General features: G+C 39.3%; 1 protein-coding gene across 6 annotated transcripts in view; it reads left to right on the top strand.

The window, feature by feature from the left end:
* Positions 1-14212, top strand: part of PTPN14 (protein tyrosine phosphatase non-receptor type 14) — a 110698-nt gene that overhangs the window by 65141 nt on the left and 31345 nt on the right. For all 6 annotated transcript variants that reach the window (XM_086878656.1, XM_086878653.1, XM_086878659.1 and 3 more), the window contains exons 4-8: positions 4065-4162; positions 6271-6338; positions 9288-9358; positions 10993-11080; positions 13440-13528. In XM_086878656.1, coding sequence (XP_086734782.1) covers positions 4065-4162; positions 6271-6338; positions 9288-9358; positions 10993-11080; positions 13440-13528 — 414 coding nt within the window. The remainder of the gene's footprint in view (positions 1-4064; positions 4163-6270; positions 6339-9287; positions 9359-10992; positions 11081-13439; positions 13529-14212) is intronic.

The following is a 14212-nucleotide window of genomic DNA, read 5'->3' as shown; positions in this document are numbered from 1 at the left end:
CCAGACAGGTCACATTGCAGTATTCAAACAGTATTAAACCTTATTAACTCAATACTGTCACCTTTTTGTATAAAATATACATTTAGATTGTAAATCCCTGGGACAAAAATAATTTTTTGTTCTGTTCCTTTACACTTCCTAGTAGAGTTTGATGCAGCTTGATTACTAAGGCTAGTGGATCTGATAATACTGAATAATTATTAAGGTAAGGAAGTATTTGCCTTGTGGTTCTTTGTGGAAGTCACTAGTAAGAAAGTCCTGAAGATGCAGTGCAATTATTCTGCAAACCTAACCTGTATTCTTACTTTCGTAAACCATCCTTTAATTTCTCTACAATTACCTCAATTCTTGTGTTGGTCAGGCCAGGTTCTGTGTGGCTTGTGATATCTGAAATGTTGGTTGCTGAGGAGAATGGAAATCAGTGAAATTGAGTTATTTTCTGCGTGTATCAAATAGCAGCAGGGGTTTTACATCAGATAAACAGTGGCGATGGAAAGGTGCAATGAATTCAGTGACACTATACAAACACCCACTTTCTTTTTTGAAGTGACAGAACAAATGTGAACCCTGGTCCTGGGGGAGATCCATGCAGAATTGAGAAAAAGGAGTTTCCCTACATTTTATGCAGCTGCAGCAGAGTTTGAATCTGGATGTTGCAATTAAATTTTAAAACAGTACCCTTATCTCCTGCTTATTAATACTATTAGGTTTTGGTGGGCTTGTTTTCCTTTTATAGTATGGAGTGCCAAAATACAGATATTTATTCTGGACTTGAGATGTTGTCTCATCCAGCTACAGCTTCTTTACTCTATAAAAATGTGCTTTTTGATGCAACACATGTAAATATACTTCCAATGTTGTGTGTGTTGGCTAAATAGAGTTGTGGGAAATTATATCCTTATAATGATGGCTTTGTTCAGACTTGTTGTCCACTCCCATTCCCCTTGGAATTAGCTACAGGCTGGCAAACTTAGTAGCCTTTATTATATTAAATACACAATGGCTCTGCCTAGTAATGTTTAACCCAAAGTGAGCAATGAAGGTGAGAGATTTCAGCTCTAGTTTCACTCAGCTGTGATGGTGTCTTTGTTGCCCTGCAGTCCTCTAGTATGCCAGAATGGCTTTGTGATTAAAGCTTTGTAAATCTTAATTTTAAATTTTTTGTCTTTTATTATTTGGGGGTGCAGATTGCAAGCTTGCTTTCGTTCACTTTCCATATGCTTTCCCAACTGAACCACTTAATAGAAGGCTTATGAAATGCATGTTTTTGTCCTGGAACAGCTTTCCTCGGTGAATCTACAGCTGAAACATTTTTAAAAATGTTTGATTTCCCTCAAATTATAGATCTACTTTTGCAATCCAAGCGAACAAAGAGCATTCTCAGTTAGCATAGTGGTATAATAACAGCATTTAATTTAATTTAATTTCAGATGGAGGAGCCTCAAATCCCTGACAGAACGTGGGCCAATTGCTCCTCTCCGTTGGCTGGGCAGGGAGCCTGACCACAGTTTTGCAGCATGGCTGAGCCATGAATCTGTGGCTGGTGGAGTTATTAGAGCCTTCTAGTGGAGCTTCCTCCAGGGTATCCTCCTCTTCTGCCTTGACACTAGAATTAGCCACCCCAGTCCATGCCTGGGGACAGATGTCTCAATTCATGCTTTGTTTGGACACCATGAAAAGACAAGTCAGGGGACTCTTTAGGTGGATGTCACTTGTCACTATCAGTCCAGGGGTAAAGGGGAAGCAGGTACCAACCACAGGTTTCTGCCTCAATCTTCAGATTATCTTGGCAATTGCACTGAAACAGGTGCCAGAGCCACAGTGATTGCATTTCAGTGGGTTTGCTTGTGAGAAGTGACAACTTTCTCCATGAGATTTTTTCCTGACAGATACACTAGTTAATGTCAGAGCACTAATTATATACATCCCTTAAACTCTTACTGCATGTCAATCTGCAATATATAATAAATCCTAAACTCATTAGATGATCTTTAAGGTCCATTCCAACCCAACCCATTCTATGATTCCATAATGTTGTAGAATATTCCCAGTAAGATTTTAAAATGTGACGATCCTTCCTGACGATCAAGTGAAACACCTGTAAATAGACACCTTTCTCAGACAGTGGGTGCTGTCTGCTGTCTTTGGCAGTTACAGGTTAAAGACAGTGTTGGGGGAAAGTTGTGGAGACAGCTCTTGAGAATTCCACATTGTCCAAGGCAGACACTAAGCAATGTTTCCTTCCTTGCTTACACCATATTCCAGTGGCAAGTCAAATGGCAACTCACAGCAATGTTTCTTTTAAAAACCTAGGCCATGATATTTGATACTACAGTAACTGCATTGGCATTGTGTTTTGTTGATGCTTACCTAAGTAATTCTTCCAGTGATTTGTCTGTAGTTGTGTGGACATTGTGGTTGAGATCATGGCTTCACTACAGCTGGTGACATTCTTGACTTCTGTCCAGCTAGGATGTCACTATAAGATTTGACATTGGTTGAGTCTCATGTAGCCTCTTAACACTGTGTTTGTTTTAATAGCTCTATTTTTGTGGCAGAGGATTTTACTCTTCTTGTTGGACTAGAATATGTGACTCATGTACATGTAGCATGGACCCAAATAGCTGCTTTTGGGATTGCAAGTCTTGAAGACCAAATTCATCAAACACTTGCTCACCTGCATAGTTGATAAAGCAGTTTATGTCAATGTTCTATGAAAAAATGCATATTTTCAGAGTTAGATTTTGGTCACTGCAAAGGAGTGGGAAGAAGCTGATTTGTCTCTTGGCCTGAACAAGTGTGAAACCTGGGGCTGAGGCACAGGGCTCAGGCTGAGAAGCCATATGCCTTTCAGCCTGCCTCTCGATCAAATTTTAAAATCCCTTCAAGTTTTAATCTTCATTAGGCTGTGTGAAAGCCAAACCTGAGCATTTTAAATGAGATTATATTTTTCTTACACCTCAACACTAACAGTAACATTTGCAAGCATAGTTAAGGCAGAGCAGCTCCTGTTCTGTGGGTGATGTTGCAGTTGTTTTCCCTTCTGCTGGGACTGGGAATATTAGACTTGCACTCCAAAGCAAGGCCAGAACTGCTTCTTTGTCAAGAGGTTCAGAGGTGAGGTCAGATGTGGTGAGCTGGTTGTAGCTGAGCAAAGTTAGGAGTTTGCTGCCCACAGACCTTGACTGCTCTTCACTGTCTGCCTTGGAGAACTTGCAGTCTCTGGGAATGTGCTTGCGTACAAATTCCATCCCAGGTTCAATTATTTCTTATAATTATATACATTATTTATTATTCTATTCTATATAAATATGTATATATAATTTCTTATTCTTCTTCAAGCAATTATTTCTTAAATCCATGGCATTTTAAGAGGATGCCCTTCAGTTTCAGGGGGTGAGAAGGCATGCAGTTGGAGGGTGCAGTAACCTCTGAACCGCTTTCAGCTGCAGCTAGGTTGCTGTGTCTGCTCTCAGCCTGAAAAAGCCCATTTGTTGGGTTTTGAGGTTCTTAATTTGGATAACCCAGGTGTGCCCAGGAGTTGGGAGCATGAGGCTGAGTGCACACCTGAACTGTCCTAGAAACTGTGTTTGCTTGGCTTGTGTGTCTTAGTCATCCTTACACATGAAAAATGCCAATTAAAAAACCTTTTATATGGGCCATAGTTTAAGGCAAATCAGCAGACCAAAGGGTATAGCTAAAATTCTTTCTTCAATAAAAATGGGGACAGTGGAGCAAAAACAATGGAAGCAATATGGAAAAGCCGCTTTTTGCATTGGGGATTGCATGGTCTTCAGTAAGCTCTATAAAATTTACAAAAGAGGTAATCTTCGCAAATGCCCCTCTTCTGTATGGTCTGGGGAATGCAAACTGCAACCTTTTATTTTCCCTTTCATCCATCTGGAAGCACTGAAAAGGTAGGGATCATATTGATTTGTTGTGGTAATGAGGAGCTTCTGAAGCCAGGTACAGACCTGCTGTTCAACAGCCTGACCTGTTTGGGGTGATGTTTTCCTTCCTTTCCACAATCTCTTTTTCTTCTATTTTTTTGTTTCTTTTTGTAGATATCAGTATTACCTACAGGTGAAAAAGGATGTTCTTGATGGGCGATTGATATCCTCATTCGAGCAGGGAATTCGACTGGCTGGTCTGGCAGTGCAAGGTAGGATGACCCCATAGCCTTTGTCCACGAATGGCTCTTTTGTTCTGTCCTTCATCCTGACTGGGCACTGAGGCCTTGTATGACTCCTACTCACAGAGGCTGGGTTTCCAATTGATTCCAAAATGCATGGGTGGACTGCCATGGATGAAACACTCACAGCCTCAGGGAGGGAATGAGGGACCACATCACAGTGCTCAGTTTTCCTATTTCTTAAATTCATACGAGTGAATCTCAACAAAACTCCAGTTCTTCCAGCTCTGACCATGGAGTACTTTGCAGTAATGAATTTGCTTCACGTTCTCTGGTTTGAAATGCAAATTACATCAAAGAGCATGGCAGCAGCTTTAATTTTGCCTTTAATTAAAAACTCATTTTGCTGTATAGGGCTACATGAAGTATGAAAGAACACATGACTGTAATTATTATGTGAGTTATAAGTTAATAATAAACTACTTCTTACAACATGATTTTTATTCTGAGACTCCTAAGGACATCAATAAAAGTGGGATCATATAATGTGTATGTGCAGAGGAAGAAGCTCTGTATTTGGATAAAGTATGTTTCAGTCTATCCACTACTGACTATGAGAACTTGAGGCAGAGTTTCAGCAATGATGTTCTCTGTGTGCTCTCTGATGAGTGGGAAGGGGGGAGTCTATACTTAAATAGCAAACATGAGGATCTGATTCTTGACAAAGGCTCAATGGAGAGAAATGCTTCTTTTTTTTAGAGCAGTAGAAGTGCTGGGTTTGTATCTTATGTCTTTGTTAAAAATTGAAGGGAAAATATTTCTTGTCAAATCTGGAAATGTTTGTCCAATAAAGGGAAATATGTGTATATGACTCCATAATGAATCCTTTAATTTAGGTACGTAAAGATTTTTCAGTGTATAAGTTAGGTCTGAATAGATACTGAATATGTTTCACTGTGTTTTTGGAGCATTTTCCTAATTTTGAGAGTGAGTCAATCCTACTATTCCTGATGTTGCATTACTTCCTTTGTCCTTTGCATGTTTTGCAAGCAAAGGTATTTGAAATACTTATTTCTTTTAAACTTGCAGGCTCTGTTTCATGCCCATTTTGATTTCTTTCTGTTTATGTTAAAACACAACTCTGAGGCAGAAACAAAATGAAACTGCATTTTTGGCATCCTGCAATATGTGAAATTGTCTACAAGCTTTGAAAGGAATGTTTAGATAAAATGATTTATGGTGGGGATTTCCAGCTCCTATAATACGAGAATCTTGTAGATGGCGTTTGATCCTGTTCAATTAATATAAAATAAAACCTCCTGGCAAGATAATCTTTTGATATAAGCTGTTGTATATTTAACAGATAGATAAATATAGAATTGTTTGGGGTTTTTAAATGTAGTTTAGCCTTTAGGAAGCATTTCCAAAACTCCACAGTCTCAAGGACATTTAGACAAGAATCCTCAGCCTGACATATGAGTGAATATCAGCATGGAGATGAGTATCTTTTGGAGAGATGTAGAAGAGGCAGAAAAGTGAGTAGAAAGGTGTGTCAGTCAGTTAAACCAACACAGTGCCTGCACTGCTAGGTTGGCTGCAGAAGGAAAAACCTTCCCCCATGCTGGTTATTGACAATTTTTAATAAAATTGACTGCTGGATTTTAACCTTTATAGGTTGTAAAATTAGTATTTGTTCAACTGTGTAGAATTGTAGCAGAGTTAGGTTAAATTTTCTTTATTTTTCCCTGATCAGGGTTGGAAAGGGTGGAGAAGCAAAAGTGTGCACAATTTTTAAAGAGGCTGAGCAATCCCAACATTTTTTTAATAGGGGTATGAGTTCAAGAAGGCTACAGAAAAACAAACCCTTGTGCTCCTGATGGTTAAGCATCACAAATGGTCATCATATTAGGGATCAAAAGAAAGAAATTACTTCTTGGCTGTTACTTGATCTCTGGTAATAACACTATTATTTTCAGACCTCCATGTTAAAAGCAAAAATACAAGCAGAAGTCTTTGTGCTGGGCTGTGGCTTCAGAGAGAACTCACCCACTTGAATTTAAGCATCTGCACAAAGGTTGAGTGTGGTCTTAACATGTGTGGAAAGTGCCAAAATGAGTAATTGTGTTGGTTTTTTCCAGCGGATTTTGGAGACTATAATCAGTTTGAATCTCATGACTTCCTCCGAGAATATGTCTTGTTTCCTATGGTGAGTTCCTTATCCCTCTCTTTTGTGGTCTTTTGTGAATAATTTCTCCATGACTCAGAGATGGCTTTGTTGATAACAGAGTAAAAGCACCAGTGCTGGACTAGTGGAAGCAAAATTTGCTCCCCAAAACTTGATTGCAGCTGAATTCTGTGCGCTGGAATGTCAGCCCATTTTCAGCTCCTGTTGAGCCTCCTCTGGCAGTAGGAGCCCACAAAAGAATCAGACATCTTTGAATCAAAAAAGAATTTGCAGCTGTTTTGAGAGGTGTATATTAGCAGTACTGTGGTATAATCAACATGGCATATCAAGGGGATATAAGGGCTGCTGCTGTTGTGTCACAGGATAAACCATGCAGCCATTCCTGAAGAGAATATGGGTTTACATCAGCTGACTATTGCACTGAAGTGAAGCCTGAACCAGGTCTTCTCAAAATGTTCTCCAGGTTACATTTGCTGTCAATTTGGTTGATGTTTGGAAACTAGCAAATAACTTGAATACTTAGGGAAGGCGCTTAGATCACTAATGATGTTGGAAATTTGGTGACAAATGCCAAGCACTTGCAGTATGTGACATTGAGATTCTCTGGGAGGATGAATTAGAGAAGAAAAAACCCAAAACAAATGCCTGTTGAAGTTAAGGCTGGCTTTGTCTTAGATGAAGAAGTCCATCAGCATGAGTATTGAGTGTAAGCGTCATAAATATGAAAGATCATGGAATTCTTTCTAACTGGAAAAAATATTTGGAAGCAGGGTGGGGTTCCCATGCTCTGAGTATAGCTGCCTGGAAGTTTAAGCATCTGGTTTCCCTCTGCAATTAGTGGAGCGGTAGAGGGAGAATGATTCATCTCAGTGTAATTTGAAGGCTTGAGAAGCATTTCATCCCACTTACCCATGCTCTTTGTACAGGAACTGCAGTGGACAGCTCATCTTAAGTCCAGAAAGGTGACATCCATGTGATGTCTTGAAGTGAAAGTGCGATTTGGAGCCACTAGATATTTCAATACAATCTCAATCTCAATATGATCTCCTTCTCAAAAATGAGAAGGAGGAAGGGAACATACAGAGATCTGAATATGCTTTGTGTAGAATATACATATAAAATGTGGCTTCAATATTAACTTTTCACTAATAAACTTCTGTTACCTTCCCTATGGAGCAGAATTTCTTTGGTTAGTCATTTTATCTATTGAAAAGTAATTGATGATCTTGTGTATAGCTGATGGCTTTTGGAGGCAGGTAAATAGGAAAGAAGATGGATGAAAATATATGTGGAGAAAAGTGTCAGGGCATCACTTTGTAAATGAACTTCTGCAAACTTCTTTCAATACAAAATGAATAATACAGTGGTTTGGGTTGGAAGGGGCTGTAAGGATCATCTAGTTTCAAGCCCCCTGCTGTGAGGAGGGACACCTCCCACTAGACCAGGCTGCTCAATGTCCCATCCAACCTGGCCTTGAACATTGCCAGGGATATACTGGTACTATTTTTCTATTCAGAAAAAAAAAATAGGGGAGGTTTTAGGTCTCTAGATGAGCTTTCAGGTGGTCAATTTCTCTGTGGTTCAGCAATTTATTCTTTGGGCCCATCTCTCAGAACCTCTGTTTTTGTGTCAGCTGCCTCCATGGTGGTGTGATCAGCTCTCCTCTCTTGCATGTTTACCACTGCTTTGCAGTATTTTGCCTTTCATCCATAGCAACTATTGCTAAATTTAAGATCAGCAGAGTGTCTGCTTCCTACATTTTCAGAAGCCTACTCTTAAATCAGTAATTTCTCTAGACATTTTTTTAACTACTTCTCTTTGCTCTCTTGGGGAGGATAGATAACATAATAGTAAATATTTCACTGCAAGTTCAGTAAGAGTGGGTAAGTGCTGCAGATACAAATGAATCCCTAAGCAAGTTGGAGAATTTGAGTGAATTTGGGGCATTAAAAAAGTCTCCACCGAGAACATTGCTATAAATTCATTAGTGAAGTGAGCTTGTGGATGAGGGAGGGGCAGCTGTGTTAGTGCTGTTTGATCTTGTGAGGCTACAATGTGTGTCAAATGGCATTTCTTCAGCAGTGAAAAGAACAAAGTTATGTACACAGTACACCCCACAGGTGTGTGGCTGTGCATAGGCATGTACCATGCCATTTTTCATTAGCACGCTACCACTTTCACATTTTTTTGTGTCAGAAGCAAATATCAGAGGGGAGGGCCCCATTGAGCAAGAAGCAGTGTATTTAAGCACATTACATCCAGCCTTAAGGCTTTCTTAAATAAAAGTAAGAACTTTGAGGTTTTGCAAGAAAGTTTTTCAGCTTCCTTTTTTTGGTCTTGAATTTATGAGTAGACTTCCTTTATTAACTTGCTCCCAATTATTTCGGAATTGTTTCTACCACGTTATTAAATTTGGAGAGTACAAAGATTTCTGCTCAGAAATGTGTTGCAAGCATAAAGTAGGTTTTAATGCATATTTGAAAATGTAGAAAAACTTTCAATTCCTTTAAAATGAGAAAGGGAGTACCTGTATGTTGCAGGACAAAAAAATACTCATGAATTCATTTTCCATGGTCTGCGTATTATTTTGGTCTGTCTTTAAAAGGTATATATTATTTTGTAGATTCCCAAATTTTTTAAGGATTTGTTCAGTACTTATCCAGGAGAAGGTCCTTTATCTGTGCTCTATGTTCTGTTCTCTATCTTGGAATAATAAGGACCTTACCTCTACTTTTAACAGTATCTCTTTACTCACTCAAAAGAAGGTATAAAAAAAAAAAAATCATGGTTTTGTGTTCTTCTGACGTATTTTTAGCATCCTATGCTTTGAATTTTCAATGCAGTCAGTGATAGGTTCTCTCTCTGTAACTACAAATCTTGAAACATCTGCTGTCATTATTTCTGTCTGCCATTTTATCTTCTCTCTCTCTTTGGTTGACTGGTTTTTGATGCTGCTTCATGTTCTTACAGGATTGGACCCAGGATGAAGCTGTCCTGGAGGAGCTGACTCAAAAGGTTGCTCAGGAACACCGAACTCACAGGTGAGCTTGACATGATAAAGTTTGTGCTATTTTTAAAAAAGAATATATCATCATTCTATTACTGTCCTGCTACCCCATGCATTCCTGGCAGTATTTAACTAGCTTGTCTTCATGTTACTATTATGTTTTGTGTCACTGGATTTTTAATTAGTCTATCACAGAAGATTATCTACCTCTGGTAAACACAAAATGGCTGAGGAACTTAATCCCAAATAAATGAGCATTTACACCCTTAGGTTTAATGAGCATGTGTAACACTGGTTGTGCTATGCAGTAGACTCCTTTCTCTTTTTGATTTTGGTGAAAGACCCTCTGACTTGATCGATGGCGATCCAAGGGGCTCTTTCAAGAGGAGGGGGATACAAATGCTCTCAGTGTAATGGAAATGAAAATAACAGGAACTGGGTTTGAAGTCTCAAGGAGAAGACACAGTATAGTGTTACTAGTTAATGAGCTAGGAGTGTGTGCATTAGTGCTTCAGTAAAAAAACCTTCTTTGTGAGCAGGCGTCTTTCATGTTGTCCAGGTGTTTCAGTGGTGGAAGTGTTCAAACCTCTAGAGTGCTGTTATGGGAAAAATGGCAGTGCCCACATGTCATATGCAATAGGAATATTATGTGAAGGATGCTGCATTCCCCATTACATGAGAGAAAGTGGTTGTAAAAGGACAAATACCAGTCTCTAAGTCTAAGGCCGTTCTCAGTTTTGAGTTTCAATGCAAGCCTGGCCCTTTGATGCAACCAAAGGAATAGCTTCCAAGCCGGCCAGGAACAAGCCTGGTTCTGTTCTCTCCCTGCCATGGGCTGCTTGTGTGATCTTGGTTAACTCACAGACTTGAAAGGAAAGATTTCCCACCTGCTGTGCTCTATAGTGCTATTTCTGCAACACAAAGAGCAAATACTTCCCCTCACTTCGGCAGGTAGATCGTATTCCACCTCCCTTCTCCCGGGTATTTGTCTGGTTCCTATATTTCTGTTTGTAAGCTGTGGTAAGAAGGAGCAAAGACGAGAAAAATTAATAGTGGTCTTCTTTTGGAATAACCTGCAGTCTATTCAGACCTGCTTTTGAGAATTGAAAACTGTTTGAATTCCTGACCTGTGACAGGAGCGTGTGTAGACACGTGTGTAAAAGTTTTCAGCTGGTTTGTTCTCACTTATGAAAGAGAATCTGTTCAACTTTTGGATTTAGTGCCTCTGTTTTTGAACAGCCAACTTGAAAATGTAGGTCTTTCCTTTTCAGTCATTTTAAGAAGCTCCAGTGGCCTTGTATAATATTCAGGCAGATTAACACCCCTATGGTTCAAGTTTTCCACCCAAAACTATCCACAACCTAATGGTTTATTAACGCCTGGAAAAGATTTGATGTGTGTGGAAGAAGCTGAGTAATGTGATCACTTCTGTTTGTTCCTCCTGTCATTTTAACTGCTTTGTACCTTGTCTTAGTGACATTCAGTAAATTTTTCCCCCTTGCAGATAATGATCCTAATGTTGAAAGTTAGCTTTCTGTTGTGCATTTCTAGGCAGCATTTCCAAAGTGCCTTCTCAAGTGGTTTGTGAAACTTGCATTTTTTCGCTAGTATTTGCGTGTGTGTGTGTAATATTGAACTGTTTGGTGACTTTTGTTAATCTAATTGTAGTGGCATTACAGCAGCAGAGGCTGAGCTAATGTACATCAATGAAGTGGAACGTCTGGATGGCTTTGGACAGGAAATTTTCCCTGTAAAGGTATGTTAGTATATATTATAAAGGCACCTCTGAATCAAATGATGTACAACTCTGCAGCAACCTTTGGTCTGTGTGCAACTCATGTTTGTCCAAAAGAGACAGGACTTGTTTAACTGCTCCAGAGGGTGAAATGACTGCTGGTAGTTTGAATGGACATTGCAGCATGAGGATTACTTAGGCTCATAGCGCGACTTATCTTCTATGAAAATCCTTGTTACAGAAGAGGTTGCTATGTTCTAGAGTGTGCTCTCTTGGGAATAAGAGATGCTCCTTGCTTTCTTTCATGTCTATGGGGGAGTGGCCAGGGCAAATGAATCTCAGCTCTGGTCAACTTTAACAGGATAGGAAAATGAGACCTTTTCATGTCTTTCTAAGTTGCTACTCACATTAACTTCACTTTTCCTTAGTTTCCTTTATGTGCACACAAGTCTTCCATGCATTTTTAATAAGGGGGAATTTCAGGGATTATTTTGCATTTGCAGTCACTTTCCCTTCACTAGAAGTCCCATTCTGCCATGAATGGTCTGGATGTGTGGCCTTATGGAGCATGTGCTGCTATGATAAAGTTGAGAAATTGAAAACTGCTGTTCCTAACATGACCCATTTGTTTTTGCTGACCTACACAGTCACCCTAAGTGGTGGATTGTGAGTGGATTTCCTGCTATTTAAAGACAACTTGGAATTTAAAAACAAATGCAGACACACACCAAACAAAACAAAACAAAACAATCTTCCTGCTGAAGTTAAAATTGATCCTTTGGTGCCAATCTCAGAAGTGGCCTGGGGGTAAGGAGCTAAATGGCGAAAAACTTTCAACCTGCCAAAAAAATTTTGGAATGTTTATTGCTAATGAATGAAATGAAAACTTTCCTCAAATTCATTTGGAATAATGCTGCACACCACTACAAAAGATTTCTGTGTTGGAAGTGTCATTAGCTATTTTTGCATGTGTCAGTAAGGTAAGTATGAACAGTGGACTGGGTGCTCTGCAAAATGGCAGGACGGTGTTACCCTTGCAACAGAACTGCATTCAAAGGGGAAAATTAAAGGTTTCTCTTCTTTTCCTGGTAGAAAATGTTATTAGAAATATGTGTCTTTCTTTCCATGTGGGTATTTGTGTGTATACACACACACACACATGTAGATATATGTATTTGTGTGTATACAAATAGATACATTTACCCCCACGCATTCCCAATCTTTTTGTCTTGTAAGACTCCCTCTGGCACATGGCAGAAGAATGTGTTGTCCTCTGATCAGACTAAACTGCTGACTCTCAGCTTCTGGATGAATTGCCAGCCATGGTTTGTTTGCAAAGGGCCTAGCACTCAGTAGTTAAGCAGGTGCAGAGACTCCATCGTTGCCTTCTAAAGATCAAGCAGAGCAAGGCCAGGAGAACTGCTCTGATCTGATCTATTAAAATGCAGAGGTGCCTGATGATTTTTACAGTGTGTGCAGGCATAGTGCATTAACTTCTCTCATATCCTTTCTTCTACCCATGCTTTCTAGCCACACTCATGGTGTTAGCATGATTTCTATTTACCTCTTTAAAGGGTGAATCAATTACTATACATGCAGCTGAAGGGGAACTGTTCTTGCTTGTTGATAAATGTAGAAAAACTGCTTTGTCCGCAGTATTAAGCTTTTGTAGCCAAAAAAAAGGAAAAGGTTTTTTTAAGGATACTGCAAAATGGATCAGGAGCATGTGGTTTTCAAATAGGAGCCTACAAGGAGACATGGGTAGGTGCAAAAGCAATAGGACTTCTTAGTGTGCACTCTTTTTGCATTGTTTTTGTGTGGTGTGTGCAGTTGAATGTTTAACCCAACAACTGAAAATCAGTGGAGGATGTATCTGCATAGAGATGGAAGTACTTTTTGGGGTGACATGCTGTGAACTTCTATGTGGAGTACTTAAAGGAGGAAGTGTGAATGGTAAAGCTTTTGAGAGGGATTCCATCACCAGGTGTGGTGTTCTGAAATCTGTACATGTTTTAACAGATGTCTGGAGAAATACCATGGCTGTGAAAGACAACTATTGCTTTTGGTATTCCTACGGTCTCTAGATAGCTGTAGTCACAAAGATAGGGGATGCATTATACATAAATGCAAATTTGTGATCTGTGTGGTGTTTGAGAGAGGAGAACTTTGAGCTCATTTAGCCTTCTTCTGTTCTCACAATAAATCCACTTAAGTCCTAACTGCTCTGAAATAATGAAAATCAGGGTCCAATCAATCAGCAAAATATAGGTTAGTCCTGCATCCACACTGAAGGGCTTCTCCTTGGTACTTCAGCATGCATTCCTATGAACCTATCAACCAGTTTCTTTATTAAATTAAATTTATTGTCCTTTCTCTGCAGGATAACCATGGAAATGACATACACCTCGGTATTTTCTTCATGGGCATCTTCATAAAAAACAGAATTGGAAGGACGACTGTGATTTATAGGTAAAAATGAGGGTCTTTTGTATTTAAAGTGAGTTTCTTTCCAGAGCTGTATGTGTGGGATTTTTTCCTTGCATGTGACTGTAATAGTGGCAATTCTCTAACTAAGGAATAGTAACCTTACTGTTTTCAGGATTGGTCTCTTGGCCCAAAGGGATTAGATAAAGAATAATTTCTGATGTCTGTGAATGGGTTGGATGGCAAGAAAGTTGTAGTAGCCTGTCATGTATTTTGTTCTAGTTTACAAGGCTTTGATCCCTTTTATTCTCTTGTCTTTATGTCTTCTTCTTTGATGCTTCTGAATGCAAATCTGTTAAACCTCACAGCTGGCAGCCTAAGAGCTCAACACTTCTGAGAATCTGGTTGCCACATTTAGGCACACCACTAAAAAATGTTGAACTTTTTCGTTCCGTGATTTTGAAAATCATGACTGTGTCACTCCATTGTTTCTTCTGCAGTTTATTTTGGCTAATAAGAATGACTTAGCTGTTAACTTGCTTTTGTGGATTTGTTCTGTATGAAATGTTGCTAGAAATCTCCATGATTCCAGGGAGGATAGTTTTGCTCTTCCTTGCTATTCTTCCAGTGGGTATTTTTATTACTGTTGCTGTTTAGTTGAAGTTGATTTTTACTAATCCCTGTGATTAGAGTAGGAATTTTGTGCAGCCTAAAAGCTGTGTTTTTTGA

This window comes from Cyanistes caeruleus, chromosome 2, assembly GCF_971803275.1.
Source record: "Cyanistes caeruleus chromosome 2, bCyaCae1.hap1.1, whole genome shotgun sequence".
NCBI classification, from domain to species: Eukaryota; Metazoa; Chordata; class Aves; order Passeriformes; family Paridae; genus Cyanistes; species Cyanistes caeruleus.
Note: the sequence above shows the minus strand (reverse complement) of the source record. Positions and strands in the feature narration are given on the sequence as shown.